Source organism: Lutra lutra, chromosome 17 (assembly GCF_902655055.1).
Source record: "Lutra lutra chromosome 17, mLutLut1.2, whole genome shotgun sequence".
In the NCBI taxonomy this organism is placed as follows: Eukaryota; Metazoa; Chordata; class Mammalia; order Carnivora; family Mustelidae; genus Lutra; species Lutra lutra.
In genome coordinates this window covers 49,854,053-49,871,412 of record NC_062294.1, presented here as the reverse complement: position 1 = coordinate 49,871,412, position 17,360 = coordinate 49,854,053, and the positions used below count along the sequence as shown (strand labels likewise).

At 53.8% G+C, this 17,360-nt stretch overlaps 2 protein-coding genes across 18 annotated transcripts; one reads left to right on the top strand and one right to left on the bottom strand.

The window, feature by feature from the left end:
- Positions 1-3,175: 3,175 nt before the first annotated feature.
- On the bottom strand, positions 3,176-7,058 carry PPM1N (protein phosphatase, Mg2+/Mn2+ dependent 1N (putative)). Of its 16 annotated transcripts, XR_007124143.1 has the most exons (7): positions 5,910-7,055; positions 5,192-5,309; positions 5,009-5,114; positions 4,863-4,923; positions 4,149-4,265; positions 3,978-4,067; positions 3,693-3,707 (listed from the first exon to the last, which is right to left on the bottom strand). XR_007124143.1 is itself a non-coding variant. In XM_047712591.1 (6 exons), exons 1-6 carry the CDS (start codon positions 6,825-6,827, stop codon positions 3,639-3,641), a joined length of 1,191 nt encoding a protein of 396 aa, XP_047568547.1. In that variant the 5' UTR covers positions 6,828-7,058; the 3' UTR covers positions 3,407-3,638. The 16 variants fall into 16 exon arrangements, 13 of the variants coding, with proteins under 13 accessions (XP_047568543.1, XP_047568541.1, XP_047568547.1 ...); XM_047712591.1 differs by lacking the exon at positions 4,149-4,265 and having other exon boundaries at positions 3,407-3,707; positions 6,081-7,058; XM_047712584.1 differs by lacking the exon at positions 4,149-4,265 and having other exon boundaries at positions 3,407-3,707.
- A 1,073-nt stretch (positions 7,059-8,131) lies between these two features.
- Positions 8,132-16,185, top strand: RTN2 (reticulon 2). Of its 2 annotated transcripts, XM_047712582.1 has the most exons (10): positions 8,132-8,301; positions 9,994-10,038; positions 10,157-10,627; positions 10,734-10,994; positions 13,352-13,559; positions 13,904-14,042; positions 14,182-14,251; positions 14,388-14,434; positions 15,388-15,446; positions 15,678-16,185. In XM_047712582.1, exons 1-10 carry the CDS (start codon positions 8,268-8,270, stop codon positions 15,757-15,759), a joined length of 1,416 nt encoding a protein of 471 aa, XP_047568538.1. In that variant the 5' UTR covers positions 8,132-8,267; the 3' UTR covers positions 15,760-16,185. The 2 variants fall into 2 exon arrangements, with proteins under 2 accessions (XP_047568538.1, XP_047568539.1); XM_047712583.1 differs by lacking the exons at positions 8,132-8,301; positions 9,994-10,038; positions 10,157-10,627; positions 10,734-10,994 and adding an exon at positions 11,499-11,668.
- Positions 16,186-17,360: the final 1,175 nt, after the last annotated feature.

Below are 17,360 nucleotides of genomic sequence, written 5' to 3'. Positions count from 1 at the left end.
GCTGGATGCCTGGGAAATCATCAGTGCAACGTGCCCAAATGGGTAAACTGAGGTCTGGAGGTAAAGAATAAATCTGGGCCGGAGCCCTCTTGCAGGAGTGTAAAACCAACAACAGGGCCCAGTTGACCAGGTAAGGGAATCACCTTTCCCACTCCTTATTCAAGCGTGGCCACCTACCTAGGTGCTGTTCTGACCTCCTTCACCTCATCCTTCGAGGCCATGCTCTGACATTAATTCTTCTCTAAAGAACTGAGTAATATCCCCTTCTCTCCCTTGCTCTGGGACATCTTGAACAGTGATTCACCTAGGTTATGATTATTTCCCACTGTGTCTCCTCAGCTGTGAGTTCATTGGGTACAGGGGTAGACGTGATCAGTTTTTATACCTCACTCAATCCAGCAGAATGAGAACCCCAGTTCTGGGTGACCTCGGGCAAATTTTTTCTCCTCTCTGTTGCTCAGCTTTCCCATCTGTGAAATGGGAGAGCTAGTGCTTTCATGTGTCACCTTGGCACTTTGGGCCGCAAAGTTTCCTTTCTTTTTTCTTTACAATTTTATTTATTTATTTATCAGAGAAAGAGAGAGAGAGCACAAGCAGGGGGAGCAGCAGGCAGAGGGAGAAGCAGGCTCCCTGCAGAGCAAGGAGGCTGATGCAGGGCTGGATGCCAGGATCCTGAGATCATGACCTGAGATGAAGGCAGACACTTAAATGACTGAGCCCCCCAGGTGTCCCAGCAAAGTTTTCTATAAAGGTCCAAATAGTAAGTATTTGGGGCATATCAGACATAGTGTCTTTCACATATTCCCTTTTTCCTCCCATCCTTTTAAAAATGTAAAAACCATTCTTAGCTCAGGTGCCATACAAAACAGGTGGCAAGGGGCACCTGGGTGGCTCAGTCATTAAGCCTCTGCCTTCCACTCAGGTCATGATCACGGGATCCTGGTATCGAGTCCCACTTCGGGCTCCCCGCTCCGTGGGAAGCCTGCTTTTCCATCTCCACTCCTGCTGCTTGTGTTCCCCTTCTCGCTGTCTCTCTCTGTCAAATAAACAAATAAAATCTTAAAAAAAAAAAAAAACAGGTGGCAGGACCCCTACCTAGAGAGACTGACCTATGTACACAAGAAGATTGATCAAGGATCAAGCAGCTGCGATGTCAAAGCAAGAAATTGAAAATAGTTTAAATATCCATCACAGGGCACCTCGGTGGCTCATTCGGTTAAGTGTCTGCCTTTGACCCAGGTCATGATCTTGGGGTCCAGGGATCAAGTTCCATGTGGGGCTCTCTGCTCTACAGGGTCGGCTTCTCCTTCTCCTTCTGTCCCTACCTCCTGTTTATTATCTCTCTCTCTCTCTCATAAAGAAATAAAATCTTAAAAAAAAAATGTCCATCGGGGCGCCTAGGTGGCTCAGTGGGTTAAGCCTCTGCCTTTGGCTCAGGTCATGATCTCAGGGTCCTGGGATCAAGCCCCACATCAGGCTCTCTGCTTAGCAGGGAGCCTGCTTCTCCCTCTCTCTGCCTGCCTCTCTGCCTACTTGTGATCTCTGTCAAATAAGTAAATAAAATCTTTTTTAAAAAATGTCCATCGGGGCGCCTGGGTGGCTCAGTGGATTAAGCGTCTGTCTTAGGCTCAGGTCATGATCCCAGGGTCCTGGGATGGAGCCCCAAATCAGTCTTTCTGCTCAGCAGGGAGCCTGCTTCCTCCCTCTCTCTCTGCCTGCCTCCCTGCCTACTTGTGATCTCTATCAAATAAATAAATAAAATCTTTAAAAAAAAATGTCCATCAAGAGGAGGATGGATAGTGAAAACCATTGTAGATCCCCTTGTCTATAGTGCTGGGCAGCAGTGAAAAAAAAAAAAAATGAGGTGTTTGTAAATAGCGTGAAAGTAGTCTCCAAGGTATCACTGAGGGGAAAAAAAAATAATTGTAAAGTGATCTACAGTATGAAAAAAATTAAGAAAACATCAAAGTTCCCACATACATGTGTGTACATGCAAAGTAAAAGGTCTGAAAAGAGCCACGCCAAACTCATTACAGTGGTTACCAATAGGATAGAGAATGGGCATTTGATGGTCATAGACATGTCAAGACATCCCAAGCCTCATCTTGAAAATGCCACGTTCCATCCAGCCTCTAGGCTTTTGCACTGGCTGTGCCTTGGGACACGCTTCCCTGGGATATTTGCATGGCTGGCCCCTTCTCAGAGAGCTTCCCTTTTTAAAACCCCAGGTGGAAAACTGAGTGGCTGAGGGATAGGGGGCATAAAGACTTTTCATTTTTTTTTTTTAATTTTATTTATTTATTTGACAGAGAGAGAGAAAGAGAGCACAAGCAGGGGGAGCTGCAGAGGGAGAGGGAGAAGCAGGCTCCCCGCTGAGCAGGGAGCCGATCTAGACTCAATCCCAGGACCCTGGGATCATGACTTGAGCTGAAGGCAGATGCTTAACCGACTGAGCCACCCAGATGCTTTCTTTTTCTTCTTTTTCTCTTCCTTTTAAAATTTTATTTATTTATGAGAGAGAGAGAGCACAAGCAGGCAGAGTGAGAGAGGGAGAAGCAGGCTTCTGAGCAGAAGGCAAATGCTTAACTGACTGAGACACCCTGGTGCCCCAAGACATCTCATTTTTGTACACCATTTTGCACCCTTTGAAATTGGAACCAGGTGAACTTTTCCCCCAATCCAAAAAAAAAAAAAAAAAAACCAACAAAGTAGGGGCGCCTGGGTGGCTCAGAGGGTTAAAGCCTCTGCCTTCGGCTCAGGTCATGATCCCAGGGTCCTAGGATCGAGCCCCACATCGGGCTCTTTCCTTGGTGGGGAGCCTGCTTCCTCCTCTCTCTCTCTGCCTGCCTCTCTGCCTACTTGTGATCTCTCTCTGTCCAATAAATAAATAAAATCTTAAAAAAAAAAAAACCAACAAAGTAGTCCCCCTAGACATCTTATCACCCTCTCCTGTTTTATTTTCCTTGAGACACTTATCAGTATCTGAGATACTATCAGTTACCTTGTTCAGCGTTTCCCCACAAAGGAGGAGGTGGCTTTTCCCCCACCCCCGCCGCGGGAGGGGAAGGGGCGGGATCTCAGTGGTTCTGCCAGGCTGAGAGCAGCCCCTCCCCCTCCGCACACAGCAGGTGCCTCAGTACGCATCTGCCAAATGACTAGACAAGTAATGTCTGGGTTGTTTTTGTTTTCTACAAGAGAAATTTATTTTGAGTTCTATATCATTAAAATTTAATAATCAATACTCTTCTGTAACTCCTCCCAAAGCATGAAAAATTGGAAGGAAGAGAAGGTTACTGAACTGGGTGATCTCGTAAGGGTCCATTTAGCTCAAAATATTTCAAAAACACTTGATTTCGTTTGGGGTGGGTTTTTTTTTTTTTTCCTTTCTTCCTTTTCTTTTCTTTTCTTTTCTTTCTTTTTTTTTTTTTTTTTTTTTTCCAGTTCAGAGGGTGGTTGGAATTTCCCCTCTCTTAAGACTTTCTGTGAGAGGGAAGTAGGAGAAGAGGAAATAAGCATTCTGGGGTTCCTCCCCCGTTTGTCTTCCTTCCGCTGGTCTGTGTAGCTGGGGAAGGAGAGTTTTCTTTCTTAGTTCCTTTGAGGCCCCGGCTGGGCAGAGGGTCCCCAAAGGGCAACAGCTGTCAGGCCTCCGAGTCCGAGGAAGAGTCCAAAAGGGTGCTAGTGGGTTTTCCTGCCCCATGTAGGCCCTTCTGGAACAAAGAAGGTGGGAAATGGCTACTAAGAACCTCCTCTTCGTTCTCAGTATCTGCTCCCCTCTATTCTGCAATCACCACTCCTATTTTCCTATCTCCCCATCTCCCAATCCATCAGGTTTGGGTGGAGTCGATCTCAGCCCCAAGTGCTAGGCGTCCCCATCTGGCCCAGCCTGGCCAGTCAGAGACGGGGTGACTGGTCAGGCAGGTGGTCCGGGGTGGTCAATGAGAACCAGCCGCAGAACCAGGGCTTCTGCTGCTGGGAACCTTGTGAGCTCTCTTCGCTGGGGATGTTGGGCTCCTGGCACTTGGGAGGCTAGAGCTGCAACTCTCTGCTACCTCGTGCAGAGATCCTGCCTGCAAATGATGTCAGAGATGAGAAAGTAAAACTAAGAGGTGGTTCCTGATGACATCATCTGACAACTGGAGTAGTCGTGCCTTCAGTCCTTGAAGTCTTCAATTACATGACCCAGTAAGTTCCCTGTTTCGCCTTCCCAGGTGGAATTGGGTTTCTGTCAATTGCAAATCAAGTAATCTTGACAAACACCTCCACTGCTGCTGAGGAATTATCATCAATCACTCCCAGATGGGAGCTATTTACCTGAACTCCCTTTTCTACCTTGCAAAGGACTAGGGGCTTGAGCCCTGGCTTCCTCCCTTCCATTTCCTCCCTGACTCCCATCCCCTGCCTTAGTTTCTGTGGCTCTACCCACCACCTCTTCCCAAAGCTCCAAGCTCTCTCTGAGCCCAGTTCACCACTTATCTCATCCAAGACCCAGACCATCCTCAGAGATGTCCCCGGATGGTCTCTGTAGCACATTCAGGGTTTGGGATTAGTTGTAAACATTCCTGGAATTTCTCTGCCTTATTTATGGATGGAAGCGGTGGTGCTTGGGATGATGGGGCTTTACAGAGTAATGCAGGGGACACATTTCTCAAGAAGAGGAGCAGTCTCTTCTCTGCTTCTGCTTTCCTCCCTCCCCTGCCCCCATCATGTCTAGCACAATGCTTTAGGGCTAGGAGTGAGAATTTATTAATATACCAGGCAAGTCCCTTGTCTAATCTGGCCTTGAATTTCCCCAACACTAAAAGAAGTAGGAGGGCTGGGTTACAGGCTTCCAAGAGCAATGTTCAGGAACATGGGGTCCTTACCTGCCAGCGGCGTCCTGAGGCTTGACGGAGCTGAGAATAAGCTTCAGCAATGACCGTGGCCCTGGAGAGCAGAGAGAAGCTCTTAGGAGGGGACCCTCCTTCTACCACCTCTCCCCCCATCCCACCTCACACCCCCCCACACTCACTTGCAGTACAGCCCTCCCCCAGGAGGTAAGTCTGGGATGTCCTCTGAGGCTAGAGTCCAGAAAACCGTGTTCAGGCTGGGGGGCTCCTGAGCAGACGAACACAGCTCTGAGAGGGAGGCAGGATTACGGGGGTGTCCTTGCCCGCTGACCACCCCTCCCGCTAGGCTCCTGGAGCCTGCTCACCGGCGACCCTGCGGCCCAGGGCTGCGTCCAGCGCCAGCTCCTTCCTGATCGCCTCCTCACAAGGCCTTGGGGCCCCAGGAAAGCAGACCAGGATGCAGGTCATGTTGTCCAGGCTGCCCTGGAGAAAGTGGAGAAAAGGGAGCCTGGTGGGACACAGCTGAATGCCCCAGCACGGGGCTCCCTGTCCTTGGAATTGGAGCTTCCCAACAATCTCAGCGTTCTAGCGCCCTCCTCCCGTCTGATTAGGCCCATTTCTCTCAAGTCTCACCCATCTGCCAGTCTAAACCAAGTCCTCGGACCAGGACCAGACACCTAGACCACGCCCCCCTCACTGTCCTAGTCTTACTCTATCACGGAACCCTGCCCCTTCGCCGAAGCTCCTCCCACTCCGCCACCCTGTTGCTTTTCCTTCTGGCACTAATCATACCTCAGGACCCACTCCTAAAACCCAGGGCAGTCCCGTTCCAAAAGGCCTCGCCCTTTTCTGTTAAGTCCCTCCCTCTTACCTATCCAGCACCACAGGGCTCTCCCACCTCGCTTCAAGACAGCCCTCAGTCTCCGCCCCCTCCATATTTTGGCCCTGCCTACTCCGGCAGGCCACGCCCCATGGTGGACCCTTACCCGTCCTCTAGTTTGAGGGAGCCTCTCCCTCAAAATCCTTTTTCCCTAGATCCTTTAAATTCTTCCCCTCAGTGACTCCAAGCCCCGCCCCCAGGACCTTGCACAGACACGTGTCCAATAGCTGCGCGCAGAGAAGCTCCGGGGCCAGGCCTAAGCAGAGGCGCGACGCCACCAGTCCTGCCAGGGCAGCGCCAGACATCGCGTCCCACACACCGTCAGAGGCCAATAGCACGAACTCGTCCTCAGCCTGGCGAGCCAGGGCGGTCACCTCAGGCTCCGCGGAAACGCGCTGCAACTCAGGGGGCCTTCCCGGAGCCTCTTTGTAAGCAAAGTCGCCCAGCGCTCGGGATACTGCCAGAGAGCCTTCGAGGCGCCGGCGGCAGATGGTGCCTCCCGCGTTGTGGATGCGCTCCCGTTCCCGGGGCCGGAGGGGCCGATGGTCCTCGGTGCTGAAGGCCATGGCGCCGGCGCGACTCAGCATCGCTCGGGAGTCACCGCAGTGCGCCAGGTACAGAAAACGCGGGGAGACGAGCAACGCCAAGGCGGTGGAGCCCCCCGGCTGGCCCCGAGGCCATAGCGCACGCAGCCGTGCGTCTGCGCTCAGGAAGGCTTGGCGTAGCGCCCCGCGCACTCCCTCGGGTTCGCCAGGCGCCGGGCCCAGTGCCTCGAGCACGTGGTCCGGCAAGTGGCGCGCGCCGAAGAGGGCTGCTCGCGCCCCGCCGTGGCCGTCGAGGACCGCAAAGAATGCCCAGCCTGGCGGTAGCCCGGGCAGCGCGAGCCAAACGCAGTGCGCATCCTCCATGTGCGCGCGCCAGCCTTGCACAGCGCTCGCCCCGAAGCTCAGGCCGCAAGAGGCGGCCGCACCCCCGTGCGGCCGCTGGACGCATCGCGGCGCGTCTAGGAGCGACTGAGGCCCGTGGTGAGTCCTGTGCCCCTCCTCCTCTTCCTCTTCTGACTCCTGTTTTTTAGAGGCTGGCCAGAGGAGACGCTCCAGCAGGCGGGCGAAGGCAGCCATCCTTCAGCCCTGGGATCAGGAAGTCTCCACCCTCTGCACCTGGACCCCACCCCCCCACTCCATTAATCCCCTCCACGTTGAGATTTTAAACCACCTAAATCTCCTTCCTGTGCCCTTGACCTGGACTCAAGTCGAGTTACTAGAAGAGACTGGACTCCTGGGTGTCCTCTCTCTTGCACCTTCAAAGTGATGTTTGGGATCTGGGTCACAGGAAAATAATAGTAGTAAACAGCACTTACCATGTGCTACCACTATTTACATAATCTCTGATTTAACGAAAAGGAAACTGAGTCATAAAAGAAGTAAACAATGTGGCAGGAAAACGAACTCTAGAATTCATGTTCTCTATACTCTTAGCTTTGGGTCCCAGCTTTGGTCCCTCTAAGATCCTCCTACCTCAGTGGTCCCGCCCCCAGTTTCAAAATTTTTTAAGTCCTTTATTTAATCTGTTCGAACTCTGCACTTCTGGCTCTTGCCCCGGGACTTCAGTTGCGTCTGTTCCAGGTCCTACCCATCCATTCAAGCACACAGCCTCAGACGCTACTAATTTCCGCAGTTTTAGCTCCTCCTCTTAACTACAATCCCAGTCCCCACATTCTGGAGAGCCTGGCCCCCTCTCGGTAGGTTACGTCTACCTTCTGGGCCGCGCCCCCTCCCCAGCCTGTAATTTCCTATTTTTTCTAGGCCCTGCCTCTACCTTCTTGGTCTTTGACGTCGCCTAACTACCTGCATAATTCTAAATTAACTTAAGCCCCACTCACATCTGAGCCCCTCCCCTTGTCTCAAACTTTCTGAGTAGTTTCACCTGCCCGCTATCCCACTCACTCTGAGGATCTCAGCTCCGACCGTACCTCGGAGCGGTAGTCTTTACACCCTTTCCTGAATGCCTCCCCTGGTTCCACCCCAACCCACTCTGAGATCCTCGCCCTTATTCTAGGCGTCTTCAACCATTCTCCCCCACCGAGCCCCTTCCCCTGCCCTACCCTAGGCTCCTCCTCTCTTCCGCTAGGGGCCGCGCCTCCTTCCATCAGGCCCCGCCCTTCAAGCCTCCTTCCGCGCCTTTTCCTCCCAGTAGTATAGCCCTGCTCCGCCCCTTTCGTAGAAAAGCCACGCCCCCTCCCTTTCCCCTCTGTGATTACCCGCGCCCCGCCCCCACCGCCCTTAGGTTCCGCCCCGCTGGTCCACTGGCCCCGCCCTCTGGCCCAGCGCTGCAGTGCTTTCCCAGCCGCGGCCCCGCCCGCCCCCGCCGAGCGGAGCAGAGGGCGGCGGCGGCCGCGGCTGCTGCTGCTGTTGCTGCTGCTGCTGGAGCGGCCCGGGAGGAGGAGGCGACGAGGATGGCGGCGGCGTCGTGGGCGCGGCGGAGATGAGCGCCGGCGGCCCCAGGCCCAGGGCGGCGTGGCCGGAGTGGGCGGGGGTCCCGATGCAGGCCGAAGGAGGGCCATGGGGCAGGTCCTGCCGGTCTTCGCCCACTGCAGTGAGTAGGGGGAGGCTCAGGCCTGGTGGGGGGCCCAAAGGCCTGGGTGGGCTCCTTCCCAGTAACCCCTCCGTGCAGGGTCGCGGGAGAATTGGGATGCGGGAGGAGGCAAAAGAGACAAAGGAAGCTCTCCCCTCCCCCCCGCGGTCTAGCGGCGATGGGGGCGACTTGGCCCGGAGGACCTGAGTGAGTCAAGACGGAGGTGGGGTGCACTGAGATAGCTAACGGGGGTCGCGCCTGACTCTGGGATATGGCGCCGGACCCCACCCAGAGATGAGTACGCTCTCCGGGAGCTGTCCCTTCGCCCTGGTGCTGGCCGCAGCCAGCGCGGGGGGGGGGGGGGGGGGTGAATGGAGTGGTAGAAACAGGATAGAGAAGAGGGATTTAACCACCAGCCTCCATCATCCATCTTCGCATACCACCTTCGTTTTCTGCCCAGACTCAGGCTGCGCCGACCTCGCCCAAATTGTCCAACATCCTGCCCCTTGGAAACAGCCATCCCTGGGTTGGGGCCAGGACTCCTGGGTCCTTACTGAGCTTTACCACTAGTAGTAACCCTGGAAGACACCCATTCTACCCTGGGCCTCCGATTCACCAGCTGCCAAAACGAGGTGGGGGGCGGGAAGGGCATCTGATTTCAGTTTCCAAACAGTATTGAGCATCTCATGTAGGCAGAAGCCCCAAGCTAGCTCTGAGGGGCTAAGTTCCACAGTTGAAAATACCTTATCTGATCCTCGTGATCTCTGAGACCAGAGCTCTAACAGTCCTCGTCTAACATTTTCTGTCTCACACCCCTGTGGTTTCCGCAGCTAAGAATTTCAGCACTCTCAGGTCTGGCCACTTGCATGTCCTAGGAGTCCAGATGCCAAAATTCTAAGCATTTGTTATTTCAGCATTAAGTGTTATCATCCCAACATTCTAAAATCTTGTCCTTACCTGGGCTTGCAAAGGAAAGCCATAACTGATCCTTAACACCACCACCTCCCTGCCCTCCTCTCCCACCCTTCTCCCTCCCAGTCACTCTGTTCCAGTCATTTCTTCTCACCTCTCTGTTGCTCAGATTTGCCAGGGATAGTGCCTGCCTCAGGGCCTTTGCACTAGGCTTTTTACTCTGCCTGGAAGACTCTTTCCTAGACATCTGTATGGCTCCCTCATTTCATTCAAGGCTCTATTCAAATGTAATCTTACCAAAGAAGTTTTCCTGGCCACCCTATCTGAAAATAGCACCCTCTCACTTTCTCTTCCCTCACCGTGCTCCATTTTTCCCCACACACTTAGCACCCAGCATCATATATGTGTGTATTGTCTTTCTCGCCAGGAGAGTGTAAGCCCCAGGAGGGCAGGGATTTTGTCTGTTTTGTTCACATTTGTATTCTCAGTCTAAAACAGTGCTTGGTACAAAGTAGGTGTTCAATAAATGGTTTTTGAAAGAGTGAACTAATAGAAACCTCCTAAAATTCCTAATTTGAAAACTCCTGAGATTAAGATTCCTTGATTTGAATTTATAAGGCTGAGCTTCTGGTAGCACTATAGTAAGGTTTTACAGTCTGTATGTAGAATGTTCTAAAGGTCCTGTGATTCAAATATTCTAAGATTCCTTAATTCGGACCATCCAAGTTTCCAGGACTGGCACACTTCTGTGATTCCGACAGTCTAAGCTTCTAAGAATCTTCGATTCTTTCCCTCTCGCAGAAGAAGCTCCGTCTACAGCGTCCTCTACCCCTGACTCCACAGAAGGTAAGGGTGGGGAAATGTGAGAGCGGGACTTAAAGGGGCTCACAGCCGGGAAGGGGAGTGAAGAGAGTGGGTCGGGGTCCCACTTAGAGTAGCTCATACCCTCCTTTGCTCACTGCAGGAGGGAATGACGACTCAGATTTTCGGGAGCTTCACACAGCCCGAGAATTCTCAGAGGACGACGAAGAGGAGACCACGTCGCAGGACTGGGGCACCCCCCGGGAGCTGACCTTCTCCTACATCGCCTTTGACGGTGTGGTGGGCTCTGGAGCGCGCCGGGATTCAGCTGCACGCCGCCCCCGGCCCCAGGGCCGCTCAGTCTCAGAACCGCGAGACCCACTCCCTCAGCCCGGCCTGGGCGACAGCTTGGAGAGCATCCCCAGCCTGAGCCAATCCCCGGAACCTGGGCGCCGCGGTGACCCCGACACTGCCCCTCCGGCCGAACGCCCTCTGGAGGACCTAGGGCTCCAGCTGGACCAACTGGGCTGGGCAGCCCGGGGAGCGGGGTCCGGAGAAGACTCTGCCACCAGTAGCTCTACCCCACTAGAGGACGAGGAGCCTGACGGGCCAGAGGCTGGAGAGGCCGGGAAAGGTGAGATGTCAGAAGGTGCTGGGACCAAAGCCACAAGGGGTGGGTGGTCTCTTCTCAGGGCACCTCCAAGGTGAAAGCTCACAGCGTTCTCTTTCTAACGCGCCAGAACTGGACCTACAACTTGGACTCCCTCAGTCCTCACCGCCGCCAGAAGTCTTGACTCCGCAGCCCAGCCCCGGCTCTGGAACCCCCCAGGCCGGTACCCCGTCCCCACCCCGATCCCGGGATTCGAACTCTTGGCCTGATGAGCCCTCGCTGGACCAGAAGGAGGAAGAGCCGAGGGGGCATCTGGAGCGGGAGCCAATCACAGGGCAGTGCCTCGATAGCACGGACCAATCAGAATTCACATTGGAATCACTCCTTCTAGGTAAAGTGCCTGAGCGAAGGTACTCCCTTGGACTATAGTTAAGGTGGGAGGGTTGGAATTTAAAGGGACCAACCTCGTGAAGGAAGTGAGAGTGGAGAAGAGGAGGTATTGCTATTGGCTAGATATAAGCTCCGCCCTTCAAAAATATTTTCCCGTTTTCTAAGGTTGCCATTGGCTCTTTATGTAGTTCTCCCTCCCACTTGAGCTGTGAGTCCGCCTTTGAGCATTGGGATTGGCCGACGGCTAGAAAAAAACAATCCCTCTTTTGGAGTGCTCCTCCTAGAGGCTGATTTTGGACAGGACAAACCCCTGAAAAAATAAGGCTGTCTTGTGGTTGTGGCCATGGGACATTTACAAGTAAACTCTATGCCTTTTTAAAACGCTATCCTTCCCTGACTGCATCCATTGGCCAGTTGCAAATAGAGCCCGCCTTCCTCTAAAATACTCTTACCCTCCGCCGTTGTGATTGTAGACATCATTGCTTTTGGGTGTTTACAAAGAGAGCCACCCCTTTTTGGAGCTGTCCCCACCTCTATGGAGAGCCATTGGCTGGGTACAGAGGGGCCCCGCCCCCTACTCCCTCCCTCCGGGTTCCACTGAAGTGGGCAAAATCCCCGAGAAGTAGCAGTGTCCTGTCCTCAGCCTCTCACTTGGAGCAGAGATGGGGAGTAAAGGTGGGCTTGCGGAGCGGGCCGGTGGGACCGGGGTTGGGGGATGGAGCAAACGGGTCCAGATTTTCTCTCATCTCCCTCAAATCTGCGGGTATGTTTCCTATTGGTCCCCGATTCCCCAGAGCTGCAGGCTGAAGCTGGGGGGTTGTGGGGGTGTCTAGAGAGGGAGTGGAGTGAGCGTGGGGTCCCCTCTCCCCCGAGCCGAGGCTTTGGGGCCCAAGAGCATGGAGGGCCCCCTCCCCCAGTCTCAGGCCCAGGCGGCGCTGTCACTCAGGACCCGGACAGGCCAACACAGCTGCGGGCCAGGCACCCCCCCTCCCCCCAGCGTGCCTAAACTTAGCCCCCGCCTCAGGCGACCCGGCCCCTCCCCCTCCCACTGGCACAGGCCTTGGGGAGGCTACAAGGGAGGGCCCTGCCTGGCAGATAGGGGGAGGCCTGCCCTAGTTAGAGGTGGATGGGATGGTGAGTGTTAGAACAATACAGAAGTGGGGGAAGTCAGACCCTGAGGAGGACCCATCAGGATGGGTCAGAATTTGAGCAGGGGGGGGGGGGGGTGGAGGGTCTGGAAGGATATTGGGCTCCCAGCTCAGGGCTGAGAGGGGATCACATTATTGTCAAGGCTGTTAACGTTTAGATGGGCAAAATGAAACATGGGAGGGGCACCCAGCTGGCTCAGGGGGTAGAGCCTGTGACTCTTGATCTCCACTCTTGATCCTGGGTCCTGAGTTCAAGCTCCACATTGGGCACAGAGCCCATTTAGGGGGAAAAAATAAAGAAGAAGAAACATTGGAGTCCAGAGGTCAGGGCTCAGGTTGGGCTTGTGAGGTGAATTTAGCATCTCAGAAAGGGGTCAGAAATTTGAATCAGGGCTTAGAAAGGAGGATGTTGTTATTAATACATGTAGGACTTAGAAAAGAGCGTGTGGGTGGGAGTATCAAGAAGATACCACTTTACACTTGTTAAGTTGGCAAAAAAAGAAAAAGAACAATAACACCCATTGCTGGGCAGGATGCTGGGAAAAGATCATGCTCAAGTTGCTCATGGAAATGAAGATTGTTAACAGTTTTGTTAGTAAACAATCTGTTAGTATTTATGATGTTCAGAAACACAGAACTAGTCCACCCAGCAATTTCTCTCTGGGATTCTATCTCTGAAATAGACTCTCTCTGCAGGAAGATAAGAATATCTGTAGAGGGCTGGTGCTTGCAACACTGTTGAGGAATGGGGGTTAAGAAACCAAGTGAATGACCCAGCAATAGATAAATGTTGAATGAAATGAATGATGGCACAGCCACATGCCAGAATATTGTGGAACCCTTATAAAGAATGAATCAAGAGCTCTTCCAACTGCCAAGGAGGGACTTCTAGGAGGGAAAAGAGTGGGTTGTGCATGAGGCAAAAAGTGTATAGATGATTCCATTTTTCATAAGTAATGACCAAAAATTGTATCCACACATGATATACAGGCAGGACTTGCTAGACGGTTAACTTGGGTTTTCTAGGAGAAGAGAGGAAGCAGCTGGGAAGAAAACAAGATAATCAGAAATCGGGAAATTGAGTTCAGGGGCAGGCCAGGTGTGTCCAGAGGTCAAGGTTCAGCCCTGAGACAGGAAGTGGGAGGTCAAGAGATCAGACAGGCCAGGTGCAAAGCCCAGCCTGAGCGCCGGGCCCCCTCTCCTTCCACAGTGGCGGACCTGCTGTACTGGAAGGACACAAGGACGTCAGGAGTGGTCTTCACTGGCCTCATGGTCTCCCTGCTCTGCCTCCTGCACTTTAGCATCGTGTCCGTGACCGCCCACGTGGCCCTGTTGCTGCTCTGTGGCACCATCTCTCTCAGGGTTTACCGAAAAGTGCTGCAGGCTGTGCACCGAGGGGACGGTGCCAACCCTTTCCAGTGAGAACCCCTGGCCCCTGACCTTGACCTCTGTCTGGACCTCTGTGTTGACCAAAGGGGTGGTCTGACCCTTGACCTCCAGTCAGGCACGGCTCATGCTGACCCTGACCCTTCCTGTTCTTATTTCTGTCTAACCTGACTCTGACCCTGACTTTCCAGCCCTAACCTCTGATCCTAACTTCTTAACCTTAATCCTTGATCCCATCTCTTGCCCCTGACCTTGGCTGTAGCCCACTACATCTGGCCATCTCCTCAAAACCCTATTTCTTGCCCTTGTCCCAGCCACACCCCTCAGCCTGGGCTGGTCCACAATTGAGGTGTCTGACACCCCGTTGTCCTCCAAGGGCCTATCTGGATGTGGACCTGACCCTGACTCGGGAGCAGATGGAACGTTTGTCCCAGCAGATTGCCTCCCGAGTGGTCTCTATGGCCATCCAGCTGCGGCATTTCTTCCTGGTAGAAGACCTCGTGGATTCCCTCAAGGTGCCCCTAAAACCCCCACCCCCTCCTGGGTTCACCTTGCTGCACCTGGGGGGTAGGGAAGGCCATTGCTGGGGAAGTTCACAGGCCTGGGGAGGGCCCTGTAGACTCTGCTGACCCTGACCCTAACCCTCACCCCCAGCTGGCCCTTCTCTTCTACATCTTGACCTTCGTGGGTGCCGTCTTCAATGGTTTGACTCTTCTCATTCTGGGTGAGCTGGGAAGGCTGTGGGGGGAGGGGTGGGGAGGTGGGTCATTGGGGTTTGGTGGGAGACAGGGTTCTAGATGGAACTGTTAATCCCTTGGGAGGACCCTGACACACCCCTCCCCCCATTTCTGTGCCTACAGGAGTGATCTGTTTATTCACTGTCCCCTTGCTGTATCGGCAACACCAGGTGGGTGTGACAGGCTCTCAGTTGGCAGTGTCCTGGCCAAACATGGGTGGTCTGCCTAACCCGCTTCCCCACCCCCCAGCCAGTGTCCTACTGACAGATGTCCAAGCCAGAGACAGGAGGATCAACCAGTATTTCCCCCTCTGGAAGAGTAAGGTCTGATTGACAGATGTCCCAGTCAGGCACAGGTGTGTCCCGGGTGGTCTGCTGTGGATCTTACTCAGTGCAGCTAAAGTCTAACGAATATGTCAGCAGCCAGAGAGAAGTGTTTTGATCGGTGTCCCCTGTGCAGAGCCAGGATCCAACTGACATGCCCCAACCCAAGGCAGGTGCTCTAACTGATGCTTTCACCCCGAAACTGCCAAGGATGGTCAACACTGAGTGGGGCGGCTGTTGCCCAGAACACGGAGAGAACCGAGGACAAGTGACATATATCCCACCCAGAGACTGGCAGATGGACTGACGTTCCCTTCTCCCGCACAGCTGAGACCCAAACAATACACATGCCTACCAGAGAGAGTACGAACTCCCTCGTGTGCTGGAAGCCCCAAGACTCTCAGAGTTGGTCACACTGTGAATTAAACTCGTGTTTAAGTCAATCCACGCAGGGACTTGACAACCAACACCAATGGCCCACACTCTCACCTGACTCACACACAGACACACGCACGTACAACTCCCTCGAAGATTCATCGTCATGCTCAGGAAACAGAACTTACTGGCAAAGTCCTGTGTGTTTGCCTGACGTCATTCCCCACACAGAACTTGGCCCAATGTACTGACACTTCAGCTTGAACTTCTGACTTCCAAGACTATTTTATCAGGCTTAGAGTTGAAGGTGGAGTAATGGATCGCTCTCCCCAATTTCTCATTTGGTGTGTGTGGGGAGGGTAGGAAGCAGCCTCCTGAATGAATCAGGGAGAAGAACTCCAATCTCTCCTTCTTGGTCTCCCCAGGCCCAGATGGACCAGTATGTGGGACTGGTGACCAATCAGTTGAGCCACATCAAAGCTAAGTAAGGGCATGGGATGGAGATGGATGGGATGGGGACTGGGGAAGCTCAGGAACTTTTTTCCCAGATATTACCTGTCTCTAAATCTCTTGGGGAGGGCAGGGGCTGGGTTTGGCCACTCAGGTCCTCCACCCTGCCCCCTGCCCCCCACGCCCCGTCCAGATTTCCCCTTAGTTCTCTGATTCCTACGGGTCATTTGCCCTCCTCTGTGACTCCCACTTGTTTCTCCCGCAGGATCCGAGCTAAGATCCCAGGGTCCGGAGCCCTCGCCTCGGCAGCAGCCGCAGTCTCTGGAGCCAAAGCCAAAGCCGAATGAAAGGGGTGTCTCTGCCTTCAGGACGCCTGCCCCCATCCCCCGCAGCCCTCTGCCCAATTCCGTCTCCCTTCTATCCCCACCCTCCCTCCGCCTCCACCCCCGCCCGAGCCATTTCCCCCCGGCGGGTGTCTGGATCACCCGAATCAGGGAGTTTGTGGGAATTGCCTGAGCGGCCAGGACTACATCTCCCGAGAGGCTCTGCTCCAGGAGTCCCGGAAAGGCGAAGCACCTTGGCTGCGGCGCCTGCTGGGACTTGTAGTTGCCTAGATAGGGCACCCGCCCTGCACTTCCGCGACCCCGCCGCTGGAGGCGCCGTGAGAGATTGGTGTCTCCTGGACGCCACTAGCCCCAAAGCCAGGGCTTTGCATGGGGCCCAGGGGAGGCCTGAGCTTGGATTTACACTGTAATAAAGACTCCTGTGGAAAACCCAAGGCCTCCTGTGCTTCCAGCCTCCTCCAGCTTTCACCTTTCTGCACCAACAAGCACCTAAGTGCTATTCCAGGAGGAACCTTCCCCATCTATCCAGAAGGAGCTCCCTCATAATCTGTCTATATTATGAAATGATTGAGGGGAAGAGGCCAAGTGACCCTCCGTCCCAGGGCTAGCCAAGCCTTTGACAGCTGTTTTCCGTTCCTGTGCCCAAAGCAAACATCACTAGTCGATCCCCACACTCTGCCCACACGGCAGCCCTCTCACTGGAGCCCCAGATCCATGCCCAGGTGCTTTCTGGACGGCTCCCTCCACAAACACATCCAAACCTTTAATTGTCCTATCTCATTTCCAGCTCAGGGATGTCCGCTCTGCCGCTTTGTCATCAGGCTAGAGACCTCGGTGTGGGTGGCCCTGGATTCCTATTTCCTCAGCCCCAACTTCTAGTAAGTCAGGAGACGATGCCTATCCTCTCTCTCAAATGTCTCTCATCCCACCACTTCTCTCTATGCATTTACCATGGGACCGAATGAATAAAGGGCCTCGTGGCCTTTCTGGGCCTCAGGTTCCAAAACCTAGGAAGAAAGGAGGCAGGAGACTGGGTTCTTTTTTCTTTTTTTTTTTTTAAGATTTTATTTTTATTTATTTATTTGACAGAGATCACAAGTAGGCAGAGAGGAAGGTAAAGAGAGAGGGGGAAGCAGAGTCCCCACCGAGCACAGAGCCTGTCGCGGGGCTTGGCCCTAGGACCCCAAGATCATGACCCAAGCCAAAGGCAGAGGCCCTAACCCACTGAGCCACCCAGGCCCCCCCCCTTTTAACATTTTATTTATTTACTTGACAGCACAAGCAGGGGGAGCAGCAGGCAGAGGGAGAGGGAGAAGCAGGCTCCCCGCTGAGCAGGGGGCCCAATGAGGGACTCAATCCCAGGACCCTGGGATCATGACCTGAGCAGACGCTCAACCGACTGAGCCACCCAGGCGCCCAGGAGACTGGGTTCTAATGACCCACAGAACTGGATTTGAATCCTGGCTTCACTACCTCTTGGCTGTGTGACTTTGAACAAGTGACTTCACCTCTCAAGGCCTCAGTTTCCTCAAATGGAAAACTGTTACCATAACCGGATAGATGTGGAAAGCCCTTGGCAAAGGGCCTGGCATATACTAAATGCC